The sequence below is a fragment of the Apodemus sylvaticus genome, chromosome 22 (genome assembly GCF_947179515.1).
Source record: "Apodemus sylvaticus chromosome 22, mApoSyl1.1, whole genome shotgun sequence".
NCBI classification, from domain to species: Eukaryota; Metazoa; Chordata; class Mammalia; order Rodentia; family Muridae; genus Apodemus; species Apodemus sylvaticus.
In genome coordinates, this window is record NC_067493.1 from 58,409,915 (window position 1) to 58,433,454 (window position 23,540).

General features: G+C 41.4%; 1 protein-coding gene across 12 annotated transcripts in view; it reads left to right on the top strand.

The window, feature by feature from the left end:
- Nucleotides 1-23,540, top strand: part of Ep400 (E1A binding protein p400) — a 111,035-nt gene that overhangs the window by 24,164 nt on the left and 63,331 nt on the right. For 10 of the 12 annotated variants that reach the window (XR_007974987.1, XM_052167662.1, XM_052167654.1 and 7 more), the window contains 10 exons: nucleotides 4,212-4,302; nucleotides 6,002-6,109; nucleotides 6,611-6,996; nucleotides 10,475-10,771; nucleotides 11,955-12,140; nucleotides 14,677-14,817; nucleotides 15,305-15,383; nucleotides 16,868-16,917; nucleotides 17,572-17,629; nucleotides 19,765-19,854. Coding sequence is in view for 11 of the 12 variants with exons in the window: in XM_052167662.1 (XP_052023622.1) it covers nucleotides 4,212-4,302; nucleotides 6,002-6,109; nucleotides 6,611-6,996; nucleotides 10,475-10,771; nucleotides 11,955-12,140; nucleotides 14,677-14,817; nucleotides 15,305-15,383; nucleotides 16,868-16,917; nucleotides 17,572-17,629; nucleotides 19,765-19,854 (1,486 nt within the window). In the remaining variant the exon portion in view is untranslated. The remainder of the gene's footprint in view (nucleotides 1-4,211; nucleotides 4,303-6,001; nucleotides 6,110-6,610; nucleotides 6,997-10,474; nucleotides 10,772-11,954; nucleotides 12,141-14,676; nucleotides 14,818-15,304; nucleotides 15,384-16,867; nucleotides 16,918-17,571; nucleotides 17,630-19,764; nucleotides 19,855-23,540) is intronic. The other 2 variants (XM_052167657.1, XM_052167661.1) reach the window with 1 other exon arrangement.

Genomic DNA, 23,540 nt, shown 5'->3' on the forward strand with positions numbered 1-23,540 from the left:
TTTTCCATCAGTGTGAGAGCTGTAGTCCGTCCGTTCAGCTGGTATTCAGGCTTGAGCTTTTGGTCTCTATAGGGAAGTGCTCTTAAGTTTGTGAGTCAGAAGAGAGTTAGGGTATGGGCCTTGACATGTTACATCATATTAAGCAAAGAATATTGATGGATCTATATATGAATATATATTCATATTCTCAGCCTTCGTGTTTTCACGTATTTGTCCTGACAGCTACACTAAGCATTCTAAAAAGATTTTCAGGATAGATTTTGGTTTATGCAGCTATTTGTGCTAATATGAATACAGATCCTCTGTATTATCTTGTGAATACCTTCATGTTTTTATGTGTATCCTGGAAAGTTTATAGGCATGACATAGGATCTTATTCTGTTTTATTGTACATGTTTTTTTAAAAATGAATTTTATTTTATTTTAATTTTTATTTATTTATTTTGAAACAGGGTCTCACTATGTAAACCTGGCTGGCCTCAGATTCATAGACTCTGTGTCCTAAGTGCTGGGGTCTTTAAAGATGTGTGTCACCAAGTCCAGCTTTTTTTTTTCTTTTTAATTTTTATTTTATGTACTTGAGTGTTCTGTTGACATGCATGTATGTGCCACATTTGTTCTGTTGCCTGTGGCAAACAGAAGAGAGCATTGGATATCATGGAACTGGAGTTAAAGAAGCTTGTTAGTTTCGATGTGGGTGCTGGAAATCAAACTTTGGTCCTCTACAAGAACAGAAAATGCTTTTAATTTCTGAGTCATCTCTCCAGCTCCACTGGACATGCTTTTGAAAAGAAGGCTCAGATAGGTTTTGTATTTGTGTTTTCTATACCACATGTCCAAATCCCAATGTCCAAAAACTTTGAATTAAGAGACAACAGGTTACTGCGTCTCTTTCACTTACAGATGTCTTTAAAGTCTCTTCTTTCTCGATACTATTCTTCTTTTGGTGACAGCACCAGGCTTACAGAAGCCATGGTCCAGACATTTAGCCAGCAGTTTCCTGGTGATGTAAGTCTTCTTCCAGAAGGAGGAAGTGCATTCTTTTGTAGGCAGCAATCATTTGAGTTGGATCTTCTGCAGGCTACATGTCTTTCTTTTCTTCCACTGTTCTTTCTCATGTTGTGTTGTCTAGGTTCTGAATAACACATAACTATGTATGTATGTATATTGTATGTATGTATTGTTTATGTGTGTGCAAGCACAACTGTTGCTGTAGGAGCATAGTGCATGGCAAATGTATATAGTTCAAAGAATAACCTAGGGAACTTGATTTTTTTTTTTTAATCTCATGTGTGTATCAGGAATCTCTCATGTGTGTAACGTAGGTTATCAGGTTTGGTGGCAAACATCTTTACCTGCAGAACTATCTTACTGCTCCCCAGCTAACTTTTTTAAAGACAAGAGTTTCTTCATGAAGTCCAGGCTGACGTTATAGTTGCAGTCTCCTGAGTATTAGGATTACTATTATAGCCTACTGTATTTGGCTACTGTGTTGTAGCTGCAAATTGGTTCTCCTTTAAAACAGGTGTACTTAGTACCTTAGTTTTTATCTTGGCCTCTGTATGCTACCTGGTTGTTTGCCTGGTTAATGGTCAGCCATACTTTTAATGCCTGACAGAGCTAGGCAAAGAGATCAGGCTTCCTCTATCCAGCACTTTCTACTCTTCTACAGTCTTCCTTCTACAGAGTGTAGTTTAGGGACTACCCTCATGCCACATGCCAACTTTGGGAAACTTGCTAGGGTCCTTTGCAGAACAGGTTCCTATATTTATTACCTGTTATCTCTTTGTTCAGATGTTTCACCTAGAGCTTATGATTATTTGTAGTATGTTTCCTCCAATACAGACTACTTGGTCACTCCTGCATGCAAGCCACTTTTCAGTAGAGTGTCTTAGATATATAAGTGATACCCATTTGTTTCAGAGTATTTGGAAAACTGAGAAATTGCACATGTACGAATTAAAAGTTATTTATAATCCCATTTACAGAGAAGCCACTGTTAAACATGTTTTGATTTTTTAGATCCTTCCTTCCTCTCTCCCTCCCCCCCCTTCCTTCCTTCCCTCCCTTTTTTTGTCTACCTCTTGTCTCAGGGCTTCTAGGACCAAACACTATGACCAAAAGCAAGTTGGGGAGGAAGGAGTTTGTTTGGCTTACACTACCACGCTGTACTCTAACACTGAAGGAAGCCAAGATAGGAATTCAAATAGGGCAGGAACCTGGATGCAGGAACTGATGTGGAGCTCATAGAGGGGTGCTGCTTACTGACTTGCTCAGCCTGCTTTTTTATAGAACCCAGGATCACCAGCTCCACCCACAATGGCTTGGGCCCTTCCATATCAATAACTAGTTAAGAAAAGACCCTATAGCTAGATATTATAAAAGCATTTTCTCAATTAAGGTTCTCTCCTTTGAGATAACTCTAGCTTATATTAAGTTGACAGAAGACTAATCAGCAAACTGTCTCCTGCTCTCTCCTTTCTTCCTCCTATATTAAATATGAACCACCAATGTGCTCACTGTGGGTTGCAGGGGCCAAACCCTACCTCTCTCTAGACCTCAAGGCCTAGAGGTAGTTCACTACCATGCATGTGATGCAATCTTTTGATTAGTACCAGCAACTGGTGTTTAAGGTGTCCCACTGAGGAGATTGGAAGACCCAAGTCCTTTAGAGATAGAATCCATAGCTACTGGGGAGCACTGCTACTCGAGACCTGCTGAGATGGCAGGAAGAGTTTTCAGATGGAGATCTGTCTGACTTTTTGCTTTCATGATTTTTTTTTTTGTTGTTGTTGTTGTTTTTAGAGACAAGGTTTCTCTGTGTAGCCCTGGCTGTCCTGGAACTCATTCTATAGACCAGGCTGGCCTTGAACTCAGAAATCCGCCTGCCTCTGCCTCCCAAGTACTAGGATTAAAGGCATGTGCCACCACTGCCCGGCCTTTCATAATTTTTTATTTTTTGGAGAGGGTCTCACTATGCCCAGGTCTTTCTGCTTATGTTCCAGAGTACTGGGATTACAAACATGTTCTACCCAGCTTTAAGTTCTCTTAAAATTCTTTTTAGACAGGGCCTTACTCTATAGCCCTGCCTGGCCTGGAACTCACTATGTAGACCAGGGTAGCTTCAACTCAGAGATAGCCACCCAGCTCTGCTTTTAGAGTGCTGGGATTACGGCATGTACCACAAGCCTGGCTGTTTATTTTAGGGCAGTTTTTGGTTTATAGCAGAACAGAAATAAGGTAAAAATTGACCAAGTCAAACGTTTCCTTGTCTTTCAGATGTCACATGTGTAGTGTAGCCTTACTCCTATTGATACCACCCACAGGGGTTCACTTGTTTAATTGATCCTGCATGGACATTCTTGTCATCCAAAGTTGATAGTACATGCTGAGACACCCTCTTGTTTCTATGTTTTTTGTAGGTTTAGACTGCCATGATGATTGGATAAGACATGCTGCTTTCTACTCATCCCTCCCCACTTGTAACCACTGAGCTTTTTCTGTCCTTGTAGCTTTGCCTTTTACAGAATATCAGGTGCAGGTAGCTGAAACCATGTAGCTTGTACAGATTGAGTTCTTCTACTTTTTAAGTCTTACTTAAATAACATACATATTTCATTTGCATTTATACACATATATAAACATATGTGTGTACATGTACATATATGTATGTCCATTTATTATGTATATATAACCAAAAACATTTGAAGATTCAGGATAGACTGTTATTAGTTAAGCTTTTTATGTGTTCCCCAGTAGGAAGGCACCTGTACTTTTCCTTATGTTACTGAGGTTTTGTTGTGAAATTGGGGCAGGTAGTATATAATTTTAGGTCATCCAAACTGTAGCCTCAGAGCTAAAAGGAAGATTTCCCAGTTTACCCCTCTTGTTGTCAATTCAGTAATTAGAGCTAGTTTCGAAGGTTGTACATCTGTGATGATTTGAAGTTTCATTTAATTCAGAATTAATGGTTCTTTATAAGTCTTTTTTTTTCCTCTTCAGAGGTAAGTTAGAATTATAATACATCAATATACATTACATGTATGTGTGTTTAAAGACATTGGGTAGGTAGGTAGGTAGTAACCTCCTTACTAAAAGGAGTAAGATCAGTGTTTGGGATAGGTATGGTAGGTGTATTACTCTTCTCATGGTTATAACAATAAGAATGTCTATAACAATATGAATCTCATTGCTTTTTATTTTTTTTCCAGCACCAAGCCCTGACTGGGAGCCTAGTGGTGGGGCCTGGCAGTGCCACAGAAGCCGACCCCTTTAAGAGGCAACAGGTGATGCCACCCACAGGTATGCCCAGCATGATCAACAGTGTAGTGGCAGTTTAGTTGCCACATGTTTCTAAAGAACTTAATTTCTACTTTCAAAGTTAATTTTTGAGTTCTTTTCAACTAAAATATTTATATGTTTTTATCTGTATTGAAGTTAGAAATTTATCAGTTGATTCTGTATATTTCATCTAACTTTCTATGAACAACCATTATAGTATGGCTCACTGTTAGCATTCATTGCCTAGTCACTTTTGGAAGCATTAATTAATTAACTAATTAATTAATTAATTAATTGGTTTTTGAGACAGGGTTACTTCGGTAACCTTGGCTATCCTGGAACTTGCTCTGTAGCTCCAACTGGCCTTAAACTTAGAGAGATCTGCTTGCCTCCCCAAAGTGCAGGGACTGAGGCGTATGCCACCACTGCCTGGTGGAAGTTTCTTTTTAAGCTGCCTTCCCCCTGGATCCATAATGTGATGACACCTTTTTTTTTTTTCTTTTACCTCTTCCTTTTTAATGGGAGAGGCTCAAGAAGATGACACATAGCTGCCTCTGATTTCATGTCTGCTTCTGCAACCACAGCAGGGACCACTGTCAATATTTTGTGATTCTCACAGATATTACTCTGTTTTTGCTCAAAATTTTCTTACGTGAGTCATTGTGAAAAAATTCAGATATAAACATATAGACTGAGTTATATTTTTAAAAAAAAAATTGACCATAATAGGTTACTTTCCTACTTCAAGCACCTGAAACTCCCATTGTCTGCATCATGGCACCATTTTCTATTGTGTGGGTGAACCTTTAGTAATAATAAAATTTACTGCTATTACTACTACTAGTAGTACTAGTACTATTACCATCATCATCATTATGTACTGTCCCATGATACCTGATTGGTGTGTAACTTTCAATGTAGCTCAGATTGGCCTTGAATTTGGAGGGACCCTCCTGCCTCTGGCTCTCCAGTGCTGGATTTACAGCTGCATGCCACTGCACGTGGCTTTGGACAGTTGACTTTTATCAGTCAGTCTTTTCTAGTCTTCCCTAGTTATCACCATATTTTTTTTCTATTAAAACGAACAGAGACTTAACTTTTAGTCTGAAATGTTCATTTGTCATATCTGATAGCTGATCTGAAGGAATAGCTTCCTAGGTCCCTGAGGAATTAGATGTGGTGCTGCTGACAGATTGCCTGCCAGCAACATGTCCAGTTCCATTACTGTCAGTAGTCTCTGGTTCTCTCACATCTGTCATTTTCCTTACTTTAATAAATCTTGTAATCTTCAGTGGTTGACCTAAGGGTAGAGTCATACCTCCTGTTCTGATGTGGATGTCTGATTCTGAGTAAGGTTGCACAGGAGCTTTTATTGCTCATTAACTATTTGTGACCCTGTTCTTGGCTCGCTATTGATGTTCTCTCTCCACTGTCCTGGGCATTGAAACTTCTCATGTTATTTGTGAACGCTTTGGGAATGGTTAAATGAGCCTCTGCCAGGCACGTGTTGCAATGTCTCTCAGTTCTTGTCCATCGACTTTTGTATGACGCCTTTATTTGTACTTGCAAAATTTTAATGAAGCTATATCAACCTATCCCTTATAGCATAGAAGGGCTTCCCTTTTCAAAGATTATAAAAACACTTATATATGTTTTTTTTCTACTACTTCTGTGGTTTTATTTTTACATGAAACGACACCTTTCTTGAAAATTATTCTAGAGCAGTCTAAGAGACCTCGTCTTGAAGTGGGTCATCCAGGGGTAGTTTTCCAGCATCCAGGGGTGAATGCAGGAGTCCCTCTGCAGCAGTTAATGCCAACAGTCCAAGGTAAGACCCAGCAGTAGAGCAGTGCTCTTAGCTTGTCCTGAGGGAATGCCCAAAACCTGGAGCCCAGCCTATTTTGAAGCCATGCAGTCAAGGGAGTCTAATGGATGTGAATTTCTCACATGGGAACATGTCTCTGCACCCCTGTCAATTCAGTATTGAGAAAGCCCCCAGAGACAGGTTTTTGACATTCTAGTAGAAGCCATACATCTCTGCATTGTGCTTTCTGGTGATTTTATTTCTGTGTTCCTAATCGCTACTGCTGTCAGATACTCTGTGGTTATTTAATGCTTGTTTTGCTTAGTACTAACTTGTAATAGTTGGGTGCATTCTTTCATTCTTTGTGTGCTCATTCTGACCTTAGGTCTGCTCTAGGACACTCCCATTTTGACTGTAACAGTTCTTATGTGGTAGGCTGAATGTTCAGTGTGTGTCCTTGTGACTCATTTGGTAGAAGCTGCTATGTACTGAGGTCAGTGCTTCGGGCTCTTTCTTATTTTGCAGGAGGAATGCCCCCAACTCCTCAGGCCACACAGCTCACTGGACAGAAGCAGAGTCAGCAGCAGTACGACCCTTCCACAGGGCCTCCTGTGCAGAACGCCGCCAGCTTGCATACCCCACCACCACAGCTCCCTGCGAGGTTGCCTCCGGCCAGTGTCCCAGCCACAGCCCTCCCTTCCACCTTACAATTTTCCCAGCAGTCACAGATGGTGGAGGCTCCAACTCAGCTCCAAATCCCAGTGAAGACTCAACAGCTAAATGCCCCTATCCCTGCCCCCTTGCCAAGCCAGCTTCCTGCTCCTTCTTCACAGCCCGCCCAGCCGGCCCTACATGTTCCGATGCCCGGGAAGGCGCAGATGCAGACCTCTCAGCTTTCCTCCCAGACCCAGGTACTCTGTGGACATTGGCTGTTTTACTAGTGAGGTGCAGAAGAAAAGAGGAAACAGTCTGCAAAGGTGGCTTGGCTTGCTGTCTAGGTATTTGGTAGGGTGGTCTGCGTTGAACCTGCACATTCCTGGAAAGCAGCTTTACCTGCCCTCTTAGCACAGTTGGTTATTGTAGCAGATGCAAATTAATTTTATTTGACTTTGTAATAACAATCATTAAAGTAATAGAAAACCATTATTATTGTTGCTGTTAGTAGAGAAAGCCTCGACCTTTTGAATTACATGCTATTCAGAGGGTGTTGTATTCGTCACCCCATTTGGTCTTTTGGGAACTCTTGAATGGTGACCAATTTTTCCAGTCTTGACAGTTGTGGGACCTACCCACATTGATGCAGTGACAATTCATTGTTGACTCTAGCTTTGTTCAAGGGTGAAGCTGGGCTTTCACCATCAGCTAGGTGTCCTCCTTTGCTGCTACCTTTTCTCTTTTCCAATACTATTAATCCCACCAGTGTGGGCAGCACTGTGCCTGTCGTAATGTTGAGTATGCTGCTCCTCCTCACTGTCTTTACACCTATGTGGTTGTGAATACTTCCCTAGTTCCTGGAGTCCAGTGAGATTGCACAGAGTGGGCACACCAGCTGTAGAGCATAGATGGGAGTCAGTGCTGGTTCCCTTTGCTCTCACCTCCCTCATATTAATAAGGGAGCTACTCAGAAGAGCTTTAAGTTCCAGTTAGGATCTACACTAAGAACTTAAAACAGATGGGAACAGAACGGGAAGAACAACAATCTGTATTGACAGCCATGAGCTGTGGTAATGAATCCATTGGCATTAGTTTTCCTGCTTAGCAGTTCTGTGATGTGGAATTGCTAGTCTCATTTTTTTGAGAAGTTCAGGCCACAAGGTTACAATCTTGCCATGTCATCAGCTAAGTGGTAGGACTCTGTGTAGCTCTTAGATTATTCTAGAGTTTGAGGCAGGCAGGTATGGAGGCTTCCTGCACACTTGATTAGGGGAGGATGGTGGGTCCCCCAGAGCCACTAAATTTTATCCCCATGGCTGGCTGGTGGCTGGCAGACTTCTCTTTTTTTCTCTCTCTCTCTCCTTTCTTTTCTTTCCCTTTTTTTCCCTCCTTCTTTTCTTCCCTCCCACCCTCCCTCCCTAAACAGGTTTTTCTGTGTATACCTGGCTGTCCTGGAACTCACAGAGATCCACCTGCCTCTGCCTCTGCCTCTGCCTCTGCCTCTGCCTCTGCCTCTGCCTCTGCCTCTGCCTCTGCCTCTGCCTCTGCCTCCTAAGTGCTGGGAGTAAAGGTATGCACCACTACACCTGGCTCCCTGTGACTTTTATGAGAGTGACCTTTTTTTATCCTAGAGTCACAGTCCTGAGTTAGAGCAGCACTGTGTTTTCTTACCTTTATTTTCTTCCTTTGTTGTTAAAAGGATCAGCTATGATAGAAGGCTTTTAAGAAACTGTAGATGGATGAAGTGGTAATTCAGTGATTAAGAGCACATACTACTCTTGCAGAGGGGACCTGAGGTCAGCTCACACCATCCACATTGGATGGTTCACAATGTGAGAGACAGTTCTGTGGGTTCTAACATCTTCTGATCTCCTAGGGCACCTATATTCATGTGCGTATGTATACCCACACAGAGACACATATATAAATAAAATCTTTAAAAAAATAAAATAAAGTGAAACCATTAATCTATAGAAACCCATGACTTAGTTAGACCTTATAACACAAGTCTGTAATAACAACTGTATGGGAGGTTGAAGCAGGAGAATTGCAAGCTTAAGGCTATGTTGGCAAACTTAACAGACCTCATTGCAAAAAGTAAAAAGGAAGCTGAGTAGACTGTTTGCCTAGAATGTAGGAGGTCCTAGGGTCAATCCCCAGTATGGTGGGAGGGTGGGAGAGACCCTTGTTTCTTATGAGTTGGACTGGAACTCACCCTACTTTTCTGTAAAGGGCCATAGGAGAAAGTTTTTGGCTTTGCAGGCCCTTCAGTTTCTTTGAGTCCCTCAGTTTTGTTCCTGAAAACATGACAAATAGTTTATGAGTGAATAGAGGTGGCTACATTCCCACAAAGCTTTATTTCCATGTATATATACATGCTTTCTGGGTCCTGTGAGGTAGATATTCACCCGTTGGGGTTATTGTTAAATCTTGAGACTTTGTCTGCTGAGTCTTCCTTGTCTTGGTAGTCCTGACTGGCCTTCCTGCCAGTCTGTTCCTGACGTTCACCTATCTCTAAGTGGCCTCCTTTCTGGGCTCCTGGAAGAATTTTCCAGACTTGATGGAGTTGAGGCCCCTTTTGTGAATGTGGTTTCTGGACAGTAAGAAAAGTTTTCAGCCTCTTCAGCCTTCCTGCCACAAGAGACATATGTGGATGTTAAAAAGATGCAAGATGCCAAGCTGGGACATGGTGGCTCTCTTCTGTAATCCTGGCACTCAAGAGGCTGAGGCAGAAAATGGAGAGTTCAAGGCCAGCCTGGGCTACAATATTGAGCTCTTATCTCTAAAAAAGATACATAAAAACAGTATGCTCAGCTGACATTTGGATGATGTTAGTACATAAAAATATAATAAAAAGTAAAGTCTAGTTTAGCAGTTCTTTATTCATTTTTTTCTACAGCTAAAACAGTCCTATGCGGATTTTGTTTTGCTCTAAATTAAAGGATGAAGGGACTCTGGCTCATGGTTTGAGGGTACAGCCCACTGCAATGGGGAAGTCATGGCAACAGGGGTGTGTTTTGTCTGGTCAAATTGTATATGCAATCAATGAGCAGAGGGAGATGAATGAAAACCTGGTGGTGCTCAGTCATATGGCTTCTTACAGCCTTCTTTTCTTTTGACTTCATGGTCAAAGCAACTGCTTTTCCTTATATGCCTTTAAATTAAACGTATTAAATTAAACTTAACTTACAAGTAAAACTTGCCAATTTAGACTCAAAAAGCATTACAAGAAAATATCTTCCAAAAAAATAAAATGCAAGGAAAAAACTACACGTAATGTGTACCTGTAATTCCAGCTCCCAGAAGGCTCACCCAGGAAGATAAAGGCCTACTTAGGCTGTATACAGGGTTTTTTTGTTTTGTTTGTTTTTTTATTTTGTTTGGTTTGCTTTAAGGGAAAAAGAAAACAAATTGCTTTTAAAAGCAAAAAAAAAAAAAAAAAAAAAAGCTGAAGAAAAGGAAAAGCTTTCATGAGCTCAGAGATCATATACCACAAAAGTGAAGTTTATAACTGAGCTTTTGCTAAGTTCTGTGTGTAGCAGAGCAATTTAATCTTTGGACACCATCTTCCTTGTGGTTCTGAGTTGTGGTTTGTGTTGGGATTAATTTTGTGTGCATGTGTTGCCATGGAGAGGAAGGCACTGACTGTGCTGGCCGAGCTCTCTGGAATTTGGGCACTCTGAACCTGTAGAAGCCTTTGTCTTGACCCTGATTCACTTGTCTTCTGCCCACTAGACAGTGGCATCGACCAGGCCCCCCTTGGACTCTGCCCAGCCCTGCCAGCGGTCTCTGCCCACTTCCTCCTCTTCCTCATCCCTTGTACCTGTGAGTGGCTCAGGTCCTGGACCCTCGCCTGCTCGTTCTTCACCAGTGAACAGACCCTCTTCTGCTACCAACAAGGCTCTGTCTCCTATCACTTCTCGGTCTCCAGGGGTGGCAGTATCAGCTCCCCCTAAGCCACAGAGTCCTGCTCAGAATGCAGCCTCATCCCAGGATGGTTCTCAGGATAAGCTGGCAGAACAAATAACACTGGTAAGTGTACATAGGCAAATATGGAACATATTTGTTTGGTTTGGGAATTTCCTAGGCTAGCCTCTAGTTCCTGGGTTTGGGAGATCTTGCTCCCAACCTGGCCAAGAGAGTGACAAAACAAGGAAGTATGTCACTGTATAACACGGCCAGGACTCAATAGTATTCTGGTTTGTGACATACATTTCATTATTTTAAGGTTGTGATATTTTAAAACTAAACACTTGGTTTATCATCATTAGAAACCATGACTGGGAGCAAATAATGCAGCCTTTTCTGCTAGAAGTAGACTCATGGACTCCTTTGCCTTGTGGTTAATCAGCCTACCTGATCATGGTAGACTAATTTCCTTCTAGTCATGGCTAAAGGATAGGACTCAGGCAGGAGTGACGGACTGGAGCACCCATCCTCAAGAGGCAGTTGCCACCCATTACTTGGTACTTAGGATTTGTGGACTGTTTTGTTCAGCTTCCTCAAAGGATTTAAAAGAAGCATACATTACATTAGATTGGTATAAGCTCGGTGTTTATTATCTGGTTTGGTTTGAACTCTGTAGTCAGTTTCCATCGATTCTTCTACTTGGTCGTTTTGAAGTGAATTCTGGCATGGTTGTTTCTCTTGTACACACTTTCTTTGGTGTAAAGATTGGTTCTTTTTGTTGTTGTTTGCTTTCTTTTTTTTTTTTTCCCAAGACAGGGTTTCTCTGTGTAGCCCTGGCTGTTCCAGAACTCACTCTGTAGACCAAGCTGGCCTTGAATTCAGAAATCTGCCTGCCTCTGCCTCCCAAGTGCTGGGATTAAAAGTATGTGCCACCACTGCCCAGTAAGATTGGTTCTTTTAGTTTCATTCTGACTTTTTTTTCTTTTTTACTGGTGCTTGGGATGCTAGATGGTTATTTTAACACCAAGTTAGATAGATATTTTGTCTTGCTCTTTAGAGACAGCAGGATCTCCACTGCTTGGTTTCCTTGAAGGTGTCTGGGAGAATCTGACTTTCTGTTGTGTTCTTGTAGAGCCACTTGATTGTGTGCACATAGTAGAGCTTCCTGACTATGTGCACACTTATGTCAAACCATGGCCTCTTAGAGTTTCTCTCTTTCAGTTCTGAGCCTTTCACCCAGTAAGGTTTAGCAGAGTACATTTAATTACATGCTGACCCTTACCAGCCACATCCATGCTCCTTACAGGAAAACCAGATCCATCAACGAATAGCAGATTTAAGGAAGGAAGGCTTGTGGTCTCTAAGGCGGCTGCCAAAGCTTCAAGAGGCTCCACGCCCGAAATCTCACTGGGACTATCTGCTGGAAGAGATGCAGTGGATGGCCACAGACTTTGCCCAAGAGCGGAGGTGGAAGTTGGCTGCTGCTAAGAAGGTAAGTTTGAAACATGGGTAGTCGTTCATGCTTTGTGTCTGTTGGAGTAGTTGGGATTTAAATTGCTGTAAGTGGCAGTGAATCAGACTCTTGCCCCATTCCCTGAAGATTTTTGAATTCTAATGAGTGTGGAGAAAGGTGTTAACTGACTGAGATAGAGTCCTTAGTGCTAGAGCAGACACAGCCTCCTGCTTTAGTACTAGTGTAGTGGTTGGGTTCCTTTTTCTTCCACTTTGCTTGCCAAGTAGGATTAGGATTCTTTCAGGGCACCCAGAGCTGGTCAGGTGATTGTGAAGGCTGGGAGTTGGAACCAGGTCTAGGATGACAGGTCACATGTTTATCCCCTCCCTTCACTTCTGCTTCTGTTGAGTGGCTGAGCTGTCTCTGGTTCAGGTGGAGGGTATGTTCTGTTTTATTGTTCCCACAGCAGGTAAATCCATCAGAGACTTGAGAGGTGGCACTATTCACTCTACAAAAGTGAAAATTAGACAGGTTTCTGGAAAATTCTGGTCTCTGGGTGGGACTCAGCTTTCCTTTTATTATATAGGCAACTATGCCTGCTATCACACATCATGGACAATTGTTTTCATACCCAGATTTCTCTCTTTCCTTTCTTATACTCAAAGTTAGGATAGATCCTTTGTCCTCTGGTCTGTGCGCTTCCATCTTTTAACTATTCTGTTTCTTTATCTGGTTTAAGAAGGGAAAACCTGAGACAAAGGGTCTCAAATTAGATTCATAGACATTGAAAAAAAACCCGGGCGGTGGTGGTGCACACCTGTAATCCCAGTAGAGGCAGGCAGATTGCTGAGTTTGAGGCCAGCCTGGTCTACAGAGTGAGTTCCAGGACAGCCAGGGTTATACAGAGAAACCCTGTCCTGAAAAAACTAAATACAAAAAACAAAACAAAAAACAAAACAAAACAAAAAGTCCAAAACCTTTTAAATATTTGTTACAAAGGAATATGGTTCTGGACATGTGGGCACAAACCTAAGATAGGATGGATGTATAACTAATGAAGTGGACATGTGAGCAGTGGGGTGGACACATGGACTAGTGCAGAGAGGTTGGAGACTGGACATGTGGACTCCAGGCTGGGCAGGTAAGAACTGGCTGGTGGGGTAAGGTAGGCTGAAGTGCAGCACAGAATCCATAGTCCTTAGTGTTGGGCCCACTCTGCTCAGTACGAAGTTGGGCCCTTCCTTCTCACTGGGACGAGGAGAGACAGATGCCGTCTCAAAGGAGAGCTAAGCCATGAGAGGACTGGTGAGTGCATGGTGTCATTAAGGCTTTTCTATATTGGATGAAGTAGACTGTGACTTTGGGCATGTGCTCTGTACTGAGTTCTTGTACCCTCAGTCGTCCTATTGTGGAGCTGTGACTGCCAGTATTCCCGTAGACCATAACTTAGAAGTGAATCCTGGTCTAGAGAGATGGTTCAGTGGTTATGAGCATTCACATGGGAACTCATAACCTTCTATAACTCAAGTTCCAGACGATCTGACTTTCTCATCTGGCTCTGCAGGTACACACATGGTGCACATACCTACCTTTAGGCAAAACATACAAATACATTTTTAAAAATTAAGATCTTAAGCCAGAGACGATGGATTGTGACTTTGATGCCTGTTTTTGGGAGGCAGAAGCAGGTAGAACTCTGTGAGTTAAGACCCAGGTTGGTCTACACTCTGAGTTCCAGGTCAGCCAGAGCTATATAGGGATATCTTGTCTTCTAAAAATAAATAAAAGTAAGCTCTTGCATCTGAGATGTAGTTTACTGGGCAGAGTGTTTGCCTAGCAGGCTAGAATCTCTGGATTTGATCTCTAGAACCATACAACAGGTGTAGTGATTGACATGTGCCATCTATTATAACACTTGGGGGGTGGAGATAAAAGTAAGTAAATAAATAAAAAATAAATATTGAAAATATTTATTCACCTGAAGCTATGTTTTCATCTTACACACGCGTGAGAACCTAGGAAGATATACCTGATAGTAGATTATATGTGGCTTTATTTATTGAGTTGTGGTTTCTCTCTGTGGACCACATTGGCCTTGAACTTGTGATCCTCTTGCCCCAGCCTCCTGCCTCATGTAACTCTTAAGCTGAGAAATCTTTTTTTTTCAACTCCAGACAGGGTTTTACTGTGTAGCTCTGGCTATCTTGGAATACACTCTGTATATCAGGTGGCCTCATATTCTCAGAGATCCACCTGTCTGAGAGTTGGGATTAAAGTCATGGGCCACTACTGTCCAGCTAAGCTGGACAAATCTTAATTTTTTTCTGTCTCCCTTTTTTCTTGGCATGCTATAGAGAACAACAATTGTTTTTTTAGTTGTTATTTTTTTCCTCTCTGTGTGTGTGCATGTATGTGGAGGTCAGGAAACAACTTTTGGGAGTTGTTGGTTCTCTCCTTCCAATCCGTATGGTTCCTGGGGTCAAACTCACGTCATCGGGCTTGCTGCCAAGTACTTTACTTGCTGACCCATCTTGCCAGCCCGAGTACAACAAATTGTTGAACTTTCCTTTGCCAGCTTGTCAGAACTGTAGCCCGGCATCATGAGGAAAAGAAACTTCGTGAGGAAAGAGGCAAAAAAGAAGAACAGAGCAGACTGAGGCGCATTGCTGCCACCACTGCCAGAGAAATAGAATATTTTTGGTCAAACATCGAGCAGGTAAATGCTAGAATTCAATGGGATCTAAAAAAAAAAAATGTGTCCAAACTGTGAGGCCGTGTGCTAGGTTACAGAGCCTCAGCAGGGGACCTGGTGCTTACTTAGCCTTGTGTAAGGCTTAGGTGATTTCATTCTGGCTGCTTTGCTTACCTTTGTACCCTCAGAAGCCACAGCTTTGAAGTGATAATGTAGTGAAGGCCTATCAGGTAGTTCTTGGTATACTGTGGCCACCAAAAGTAAAGTCTTTTTCAGGATATCTGCTTCCATCTACATATTCTTTCTCTCTTTTAAGAACTTTCAAGTTTTTATTATATAGTAGGATTTGAGCTGATTAGACTTAGATATAAAATAAAGAGGAGAGTACCAAACTGAGTTTTCTCCTTCAAAGTTGTGAGTGAGGTTGGCTAGGTGTTTAATGTTTTATGTGCAGAATTGTACAGTTTGCATCCTTAATGACTTGCTTATTTATTTTTTGGGGGGTATTTAGGTTGTGGAAATAAAACTACAAGTAGAATTAGAAGAGAAAAGGAAAAAAGCCTTAAATTTACAGAAAGTTTCCAGAAGAGGTATGATGTTAAAACAGTTTTTGTATTACATTTACTTATGTGGTGTGGGGATGGGGGAAGACAAATGTGTGCACCATGGCATATGTGAAGGTCAGAGGACAATGTTGTGGAGACAGTCCTCTCCTACCATCATGTGGGTTCTAAGGATCAAACTCGGGCTGTCAGGCTGGGTGATAAGGGTCTTCAACCTTCTGATTTTATTACTGGTCCAGCTATGATTTAAAAAAAATTTTTTTACAGGTTTATTTATTGTATATTGTATGAGGTATATGGGTGAAAGTGTGCTACCATGTGCTTGTGGAGTTCTACAATTTGGTTCTTTTGTTATATGGGTTCTGGGGCTTGGCCTTAGACTATTAGGTTAATGGCAGACGCTTTTTTGAGCCATTTAGTGAGGCTTTTAGAAACAATCTTAATCTCAGGGATAAGAGTACCTCTAAGAATTTGTGAAGCTTTATGTTTATCCTCCAGGACACATACACACAGGCCTTGAATTTTTCACATTATGTTTTGTGTAGCTTCCTGGTTTTGGCTAGAGAGCTCATTGGTCAGGGAGACCATGTGTATGTGTTTGTTCTATACACAGACACACACACACACACAAATATACATGTGAAGGGGGAGGATAGGATCTCACTTTGTAACTCTCGTTGGCCCAAAACTCAGTATGTAGTTAAGATTGGCCTTCTTCAGCACCTAAGCACTGGGATTAAAAGGTACACACTACCAGGCCCAGCAATAGTCTTTTTTTTTTTTTTTTTTTAAATCTTAGTTCTTTTGTCATGTGATAATATGTACTAGTACCCCCAAAGTTGGTCAGCTGTGAATGCTTTCAGAATTTAGGTCATGTTTCTGGTCAGTAAACAAACCAGTTGACTCCTTTCTCAGGTATAGGGCCCTCTGGGGATTGGGCTGGTGCAGTGCCTTTACTCCACTGAGATATTTCTGCAGGACTTGCTCCCCCACTTACTGAATACTTACACCAACACAAGTGGCATTCACTGTCTTCTCTAGTCTTTGGAATGTTCCAGGAATCCTCATACATCTCATTGGTGAGGGAGCAGTAGAGAGACTAAAGTTGTAGAACTGTAAAACGAGAGCTAGGCACTGTAAAGAGAGCTTCACAATGAGGCACAAGTCTTAAATCCCAGCACTTGGCAGTTAGAAGCAGGGGTTTGTAAATTGAAGCCAGCCTGAATTCAGTCAGTGAGACTCTGACTCCAATAAATAAATAAACAAACAAAAAACTCCAACAACAAGCATTTCAAAAAAGAGCCATAAGATGAAAACAGCTGTCCTGGGCTACTGAGAGGAACAAGGCTGGGTTTATTCTACACGGGGTAGAGGTGGGACTTACACTTTCTGTCCTTCTTGAGTGTCGACAACCATAGGACTCAGCTTGCATAAGCAGACAGCACTTGCTTAGTTAAAAAGTATTATCTTGCTACAGCTTTGGTGAAATACTGTATTTCTTGTCTTTTTAGGGAAAGAGTCCAGATTAAAGGGATTTGATACATCACCAGAACACTCTCTGGTGAGTACAGGTTCTTGTTGCGCTCTGACACAGAGTGGTCTTGTTGTATTACCTGAAGAAGTTACTAATCTATGAAATCAGTGTGCTTTGAAAATGGTGTGGTGCTGGTACACACCTTAAAGCCCAGTATGCTGGAGGTAGAGGTAGGTGGGTCTCTGTGACTTTGAAGCCAGCCTGGTCTACTTAGTTCCAGGACAGCCAGGGCAATACAGAGAAACCCTGTCTTTTTTTTTTTTTTCCATTTTTTTTATTTGATATATTTTTTATTTACATTTCAAATGATTTCCCCTTTCCTAGCCCTGTCTTTTTTTTTAAAAAAAAAAAAAAAAGCAAACCAAAAGAACGTAAACAAGAAAAAGAAGGAAGAAGAGGGGGAGGGAAGGAAGGGGATGGAGGAAAAGGAGGAGGAAGAGGAGGAGGAGTAGAGGATGATGATACAGTGCCACTTAATAGCTGTACTTGGGTGTGAATCTGGGAGTTGAGAGAATGTGTTTGAATACAGTGGTTGAGGTTTGCATCCTCACTCTGCTCCATGATGCTATAATTTCCCAGCAGGTGCCGTGATGCTCTCCATTGGGCGTCTACGAATAGACACCTGTGCCTTGACTTTTATTCTGTGTTGCTACATCTCACATGACTTTTATTCTCTTTCAGGATCTAGGAATATCTGGAAGGAAAAGAAAAGCTAGCACATCTTTGACTGATGATGAAGGTCTGTTCCTTACTCCCTTGATGCTTTATTAGGGCATTGCACAAGCAAAATGTGCAGTCTGAGTTTTCATAGTACATGGCTATGCTGACTTTGGCCATGGACTGTTATATTCAGTTGGTTAGAAAGTTTAATCTTTGTATTTATCCTGGAATGTTTGTGCAAAACGAGTAACTTTTGGTATCTTCAGAGAACTTGGATTGTTTCTATAGGAGAGTCTTATTTTGTGACTCTCTGTAAACCCAGGAAAGCCTTAGGGGTGATTCAGGGCCAGGTCTGATCCTGTCCTAAAGACCCTTTAGTACATTAGGGTAGATGTGCTCACCATAGTTCCTATGCTGGGCTTTAGGAGGAGCCCAGTCCTGTTTAAATGTTAGCACTGGGTTCAGAGTAGAACACAGATGTAACACCAGTATGAATGACTTGAGATCAGACTGTATCTATGGTTTCTGACCTATTTGCAAATAAATGTGTACTGGCTGCTGGTCTAGGAAGAGAGGAAGGAAGCAAGAATAGAGTTAGAGGAAACATGATAATGTGTGATATAGCACGTGCTGTATGAGTGAGGTGTGTGTGGGGGGTGTCACAGCAGCACTGTAACTTTACTGGCTTGACTGAGAATGTGTAAACTTCCAGACTTTGAAAATTTGAGGTTTTACTATGGGTTGATTATTGTTTGGGAGAGTTTGGCCATATGATTAGTGTAGTAACTGTCAGGATTAAGTTTTGCTCCAAAAGATAAATCACCAAGTAGCAGCCACTGGAGCTAGAACTTTGGGTTCCATAGCTCTGCCCTGACAACTTGGTGTTCTTCAAAAGGCGCTGGTTTGCCATGTGTGCTTCTGCCTTAGCATTTGTCTCCTCTTTTAACTATTCTCAGTCTTTAGCTACACTCACAACTCTGACTGCTGGCACCGAAGCTGGCAAACAGAGAAGACAGGCACAATTTTGGTACCTCCAGCCAAGCAGATGTCTTTTTGGAAGTATCTAGGCTGTGTTTCTGCCTTTTCCTGGCTACCTATTGATGTTGGAAGTCTAGGATATGTTTATTAGTGTAGCTAGCAGTGGATGGGATGACTGAAAAAGGATTGGGGAGCAGCATTTGACCTTATATAGTGACTTTAGATGACTTTCTTTGTAGAATATAGATGTGACTGACTGATTTGTAGGTATCCCCCTGTTAGGTAGTGGTTAATTTAGGGAAAGTAGGAAAAAAGCAATAGGAAGTGCTTTGCCTGATAGGCATATGGTATGTTGTTAGCTTACATAGCCCCAGGCTGCCCTCCAGGTGGGACATCAGCATAGCTATCGCACCTATTCTTTCTTCTAAGCCATCTATTCAGTTACATGCAGGGAAAAAAATTCCAGGATAGGCCTGGCTTGTCTTAGGTTGCACCAGGCTGTTTGTGTTTAGAACTACATATTTCCAGGGCCCAGGGATATGGAATCTAGTACCTTGAAACTTTGATGGGTGCTAGAGGATTTGTAGTGAATAACTGAGGAATTTGGGGATGTTGTAGTTGTGTGTGTGTGTATACATGCATGTGTATACATCTATGAGTCTACATGCACATGTGTGTGTGAGGAGGGAAAGTTTATCAAATAGCTGAAGAACACTGGTGAGGAGGGAGGGCGTGGCTTTTCTAGCCAGCCCTCTCACCTGTGAGATTGCCTAGTGATGAAGAGTTGTGTTTGGAGGATGCTGAAGAGTTCTTTGCAAGTTTTGACTCCTGTGGTAGGAAAGGGGCAGGGTTAGGGCTGAGAGTTTAAGTTGGTCTGGGTTATGTCCCTTGTCTGTGTAGGCAGTGACGAGTTCCTAGAAAAGCATGCATTGTGGGAAATAAGTAGTCTCCCTGCAGTGGTTCTGTAGTGGTTGAGAAGTTAACCAGCATTCTGAGCTAGTGAGGTCCATTGCATATTGAAAGAACCCGGAGTGTGGATGGCAGACTGACAGGAAAGAGAAAACATTTCCCATTTGTTGCTTGTTTGACAATAGTTTCCAGAATCAACATGAAAAATTAAAGTATTTACGTTTAGGTTCTTTAATAGCCATAGAACAGTTTTGAAGACTAATAGTATTAGCAGTGTTGCGCTCAAGTGAAGTTTTGCCTGAGCCTGACCTCTGATAACTATTTTAGTGGAAGATGAAGAGGAGACCATCGAAGAGGAGGAAGCACATGAAGGGCTTGTAGACCACCACACAGAACTTACTAATCTGGCCAAAGAAGGTAGGTTGTCACTGTCTTACTAAAAATACTTGTATTAAACATTAAACAGTTGCACAGGAACATTTGAAAGTAATGTTGGATGCAAATGACAGCAGTACATGGAACACTGTGCCGCCAAGTTCAAGGGAACAGATCTTCTGTCCTGTTGATCATAGCTGTCCTAGACTTTTTGTGGATCACTTCCTGAATTATTCTCTCTCACCTCTGAGTCTCCCTAGCTACTCTTTTGAGACTGAAGCAGAACTCCTTGACAATGGAGTTGTAAGATGTGTCTTGTTCTTCCTGTCCAGTGGTTCTGTCTAGTAGTTTGATCCAGATTGTTGGGTATTGCTGTTAACACCTTAACTCTATACACTGTTTCACAGATAAACATGTCATCAGTTACTTGTTTATTCCAACAGTGCTGCTGTCGATATTCCCTTGTTCTATGGTGTTTGTACACAAATGGCTCTATATATGTCAGTGGTGGCACGTGGTTGGTCTGAAGAATCATGTAGTTCATACAGTTGGCTCAAACCACATGTGCCTATGAGTCTGTGGTGATGATAGGGCCCCCTAGTGGCTTGAAGGAACAGTTCTTTGACAGGTTCAGTTTGTCTCAGTGTCTGTCTTTCTTTAGCTCATTTGGCTGTGAGGTTTTCTACCTGAGTTCCTTAAGTATTCTGGACATAAATTCTTTTTTTTTTTTAAGTTTTTTTTATGTATATGAGCACACTGTCTTCAGACACACTAGAAGAGAGCGTCAGATCCTATTATAGGTGGTTGTGAGCCACCATGTGGTTGCTGGGAATTGAACTTAGAACCTCAAGAGTAGTCAGTACTCTTAACTGCTGAGCCGTCTCTCCAGAGCTCTGGACATAAATTCATGTCTCATTTTTTAATTATTTGTAATTGTGTGTTGATATGTGTCTGCATGTGGGCATATGCATGCATGCTAGTGACTACAGAGGCATTGAATCCTGTGGAGCTGAAATCACAGTTTGTTTGCTTTCTGACATGCATGCTAGGAACTAAGCTTTGGTTCTCTGTAAGAGCAGTAAGAGCTCTTAACTGTTGGCTCTTCACCACAGGGGACATGAATTCTTTATACTCTGATCATAAGGATGGCTTCCTATAGTGTTTGATTAAAAAGAAAAAAATTTTTGTTTTCATTTTATTACATAAAAATTATAAACATTTCTCAGAACTGAGTACAATGATATTTTCTCGCAACCTCTTCTGTAACTCTTAACAAAAATAGGAAAAATACAGAGTTCAAATGAAAATCAAGAGACAATATACACAATTTTCTTACTGAATATTTTAAAATTATTTGGAGTTTATGACTTGATGGTATTAAAAATTGAACTCAGGACTGGAGAGATGGCTCAGCAGTTAAGAGCACTGACTGCTTTTTCAGAGGTCCTGAGTTCAAATCCCAGCAACCACATGATGGCTCACAGCTGATACCCTCTTCTGGTGTGTCTAAAGAGAGCAACAGTGAACTTACATATAATAAATCTTTGGGCTGGAGTGAACGTGGCTGGACTGAGAAGGAAAAAAAATTGAACTAAAAAGTTACAAATCCATTGTCAAATGCTCAGACATTGGTGAATTTTTTCTCCGTGACTTATGTCAGAACGCAGTCCATGAGCCAAGCTGTGTAAGGAGATTTACTTATTTATTGTTTTGGTTTTTGGATTTGGTTTTTTCGAGACAGGGTTTCTCTGTATAGCCCTGGCTGTCCTGGAACTCACTCTGTAGACCAGGATGGCTTCGAACTCAGAAATCTGTCTGCCTCTGCCTCCCAGAGTGCTGGGATTACAGGCGTAAGGAGATTTATGAGACCTTATGAGAAAACCGCAAGTAAACCAGACAGAGTTGTCTTACAATTCTGTTCCTCCTTAACATGGGTCGTTCTTGAAATTTCTTTCTTGCCCCTCCCTGGTGAGGCAGTTAGGAGCAAGTTCACTTTAGAAACACATTGTTTACATAGACCCATCACACAAGTCTATGGTTGTTTATATGTTTTAATGGAAAAACATGTTTTTTTTGTTTTTTTGTTTTTTGTTTTTTTTGTTTTGGTTTGGTTTGGTTTGGTTTCTCTGTGTAGCTCCGGCTGTCCTGGAACTCACTCTGTAGACCAGACTGGCCTCGAACTCAGAAATCTGCCTGCCTCTGCCTCCCAAGTGCTAGGATTAAGGGCGTGCGCCACTACCACCCTGCCGGAAAAACATGTTTTGCCTCATTCAGCTTTTTCTTTTGATTTTACACTTCAATGACACTTCTTAACACTAAGAGTCTAAATTATCTGGAAAAAAACTTTAAAAAATGACATTTACTTATTTTTATCTGTCATGGCATACATGTGAAGTGGTCAGTTTTGCTACCATGTGGTCTAGGGGTTGGACTCAAGACATTAAGCCTGGTGGTATATTCCCTTTACTCTCTGACCTATCTTGTTCTTACCTTTTTTTTTTTTTTTCCTTTGGTGCTAGGAATTGAATTTGGGGCCTTATGCCAGGCAAGCATTCTACCACCAAAATATATTTGCAATGCCCTCCTTTATCTTTATAGTCTACTCCAATGGTATAAACTGTCTTCTTCTACACAGTGCTTCCCTTCTGTGGCTTGTTGGCTGGTTTGTAACAATTTCCATATGAAATCACACCACCCTCATTCCTATTGCTTTAGAATAACCCATGGCTGACTAGGCTAAGTTCTTCATGGTTTCTTCTTTCAGGTATAGGTTTGAGTCATGTTTCAATAAATAAGTAAACTGTTGGAAATGTTGAATTGATTTCACCTATATTAATAAGTTATGAGAAGGGTGTTCTCTATGAAGTTGATTTTTCCATTGTACCATCAGAATGTACTTTTCCATTTATTTAGGCCTTTTGAAGTAGTTTTCATTGCATATCTAAAATGAAGTGCCTTTTGTTAATCACTCTCCTCTCTCTTATGTGTGTGTGTGATTTTTGAGACAGGGTCTTAAGTAGCCAGAAGGCTCATCTTGAACTTGCTGTATAGCCAGCATGACCTTGAGCTCCTGACCCTCCTGCTTGTACCTCCCAAGTGCTGGAATATTGTTCTAAAGAGGTCCTAAAGTAAGGACCTCTTAACTTGATATGTTCATAGTTCATCTAATGCCTCTGTGAGGATAACTAGGGTGGGGATGGTTTGACTACTTCACCATTGGGTATACACTATAGGCTTTTTTGATACTTCATCAGCTGAATGAAATTCATATCCACTTAAATAGGCATTTCTGTTATAAGTGGTTCTTCTTGCATTTATTCATTCATTCACTCATTCATTCATTTTTGGTATATGCTCATTCTTTCTTATAAGCTTTGATTTATGGCATGTTTACATTAGCCCATTTAATGTGAACTGTGCTTACCAGTGTGGTACTCTCTTTGCTGGGTGCTCTATTTGGTGTACTTAAGGTTATCTTTCTAGGATTTTGTATCTGTCTAGTAGTAAGATTTAGCCAGGAAGTGGTGGTGCATCTTGGTGGTGCAGCACTTGGGAGGCAGAGGCAGGTGAATCTCTGAGTTTGAGGGTAGCCTAGCCTACAGAGCTATTAATAGGACAGCTGGGGGCTACACAGAGAAACCTTGTTTGTTTGTTTGCTTGCTTGCTTGCTTGCTTGTTTTAAAAGTGATACTTGTTTGGAATTTACATTTCTCTTACTGTCCATAGAG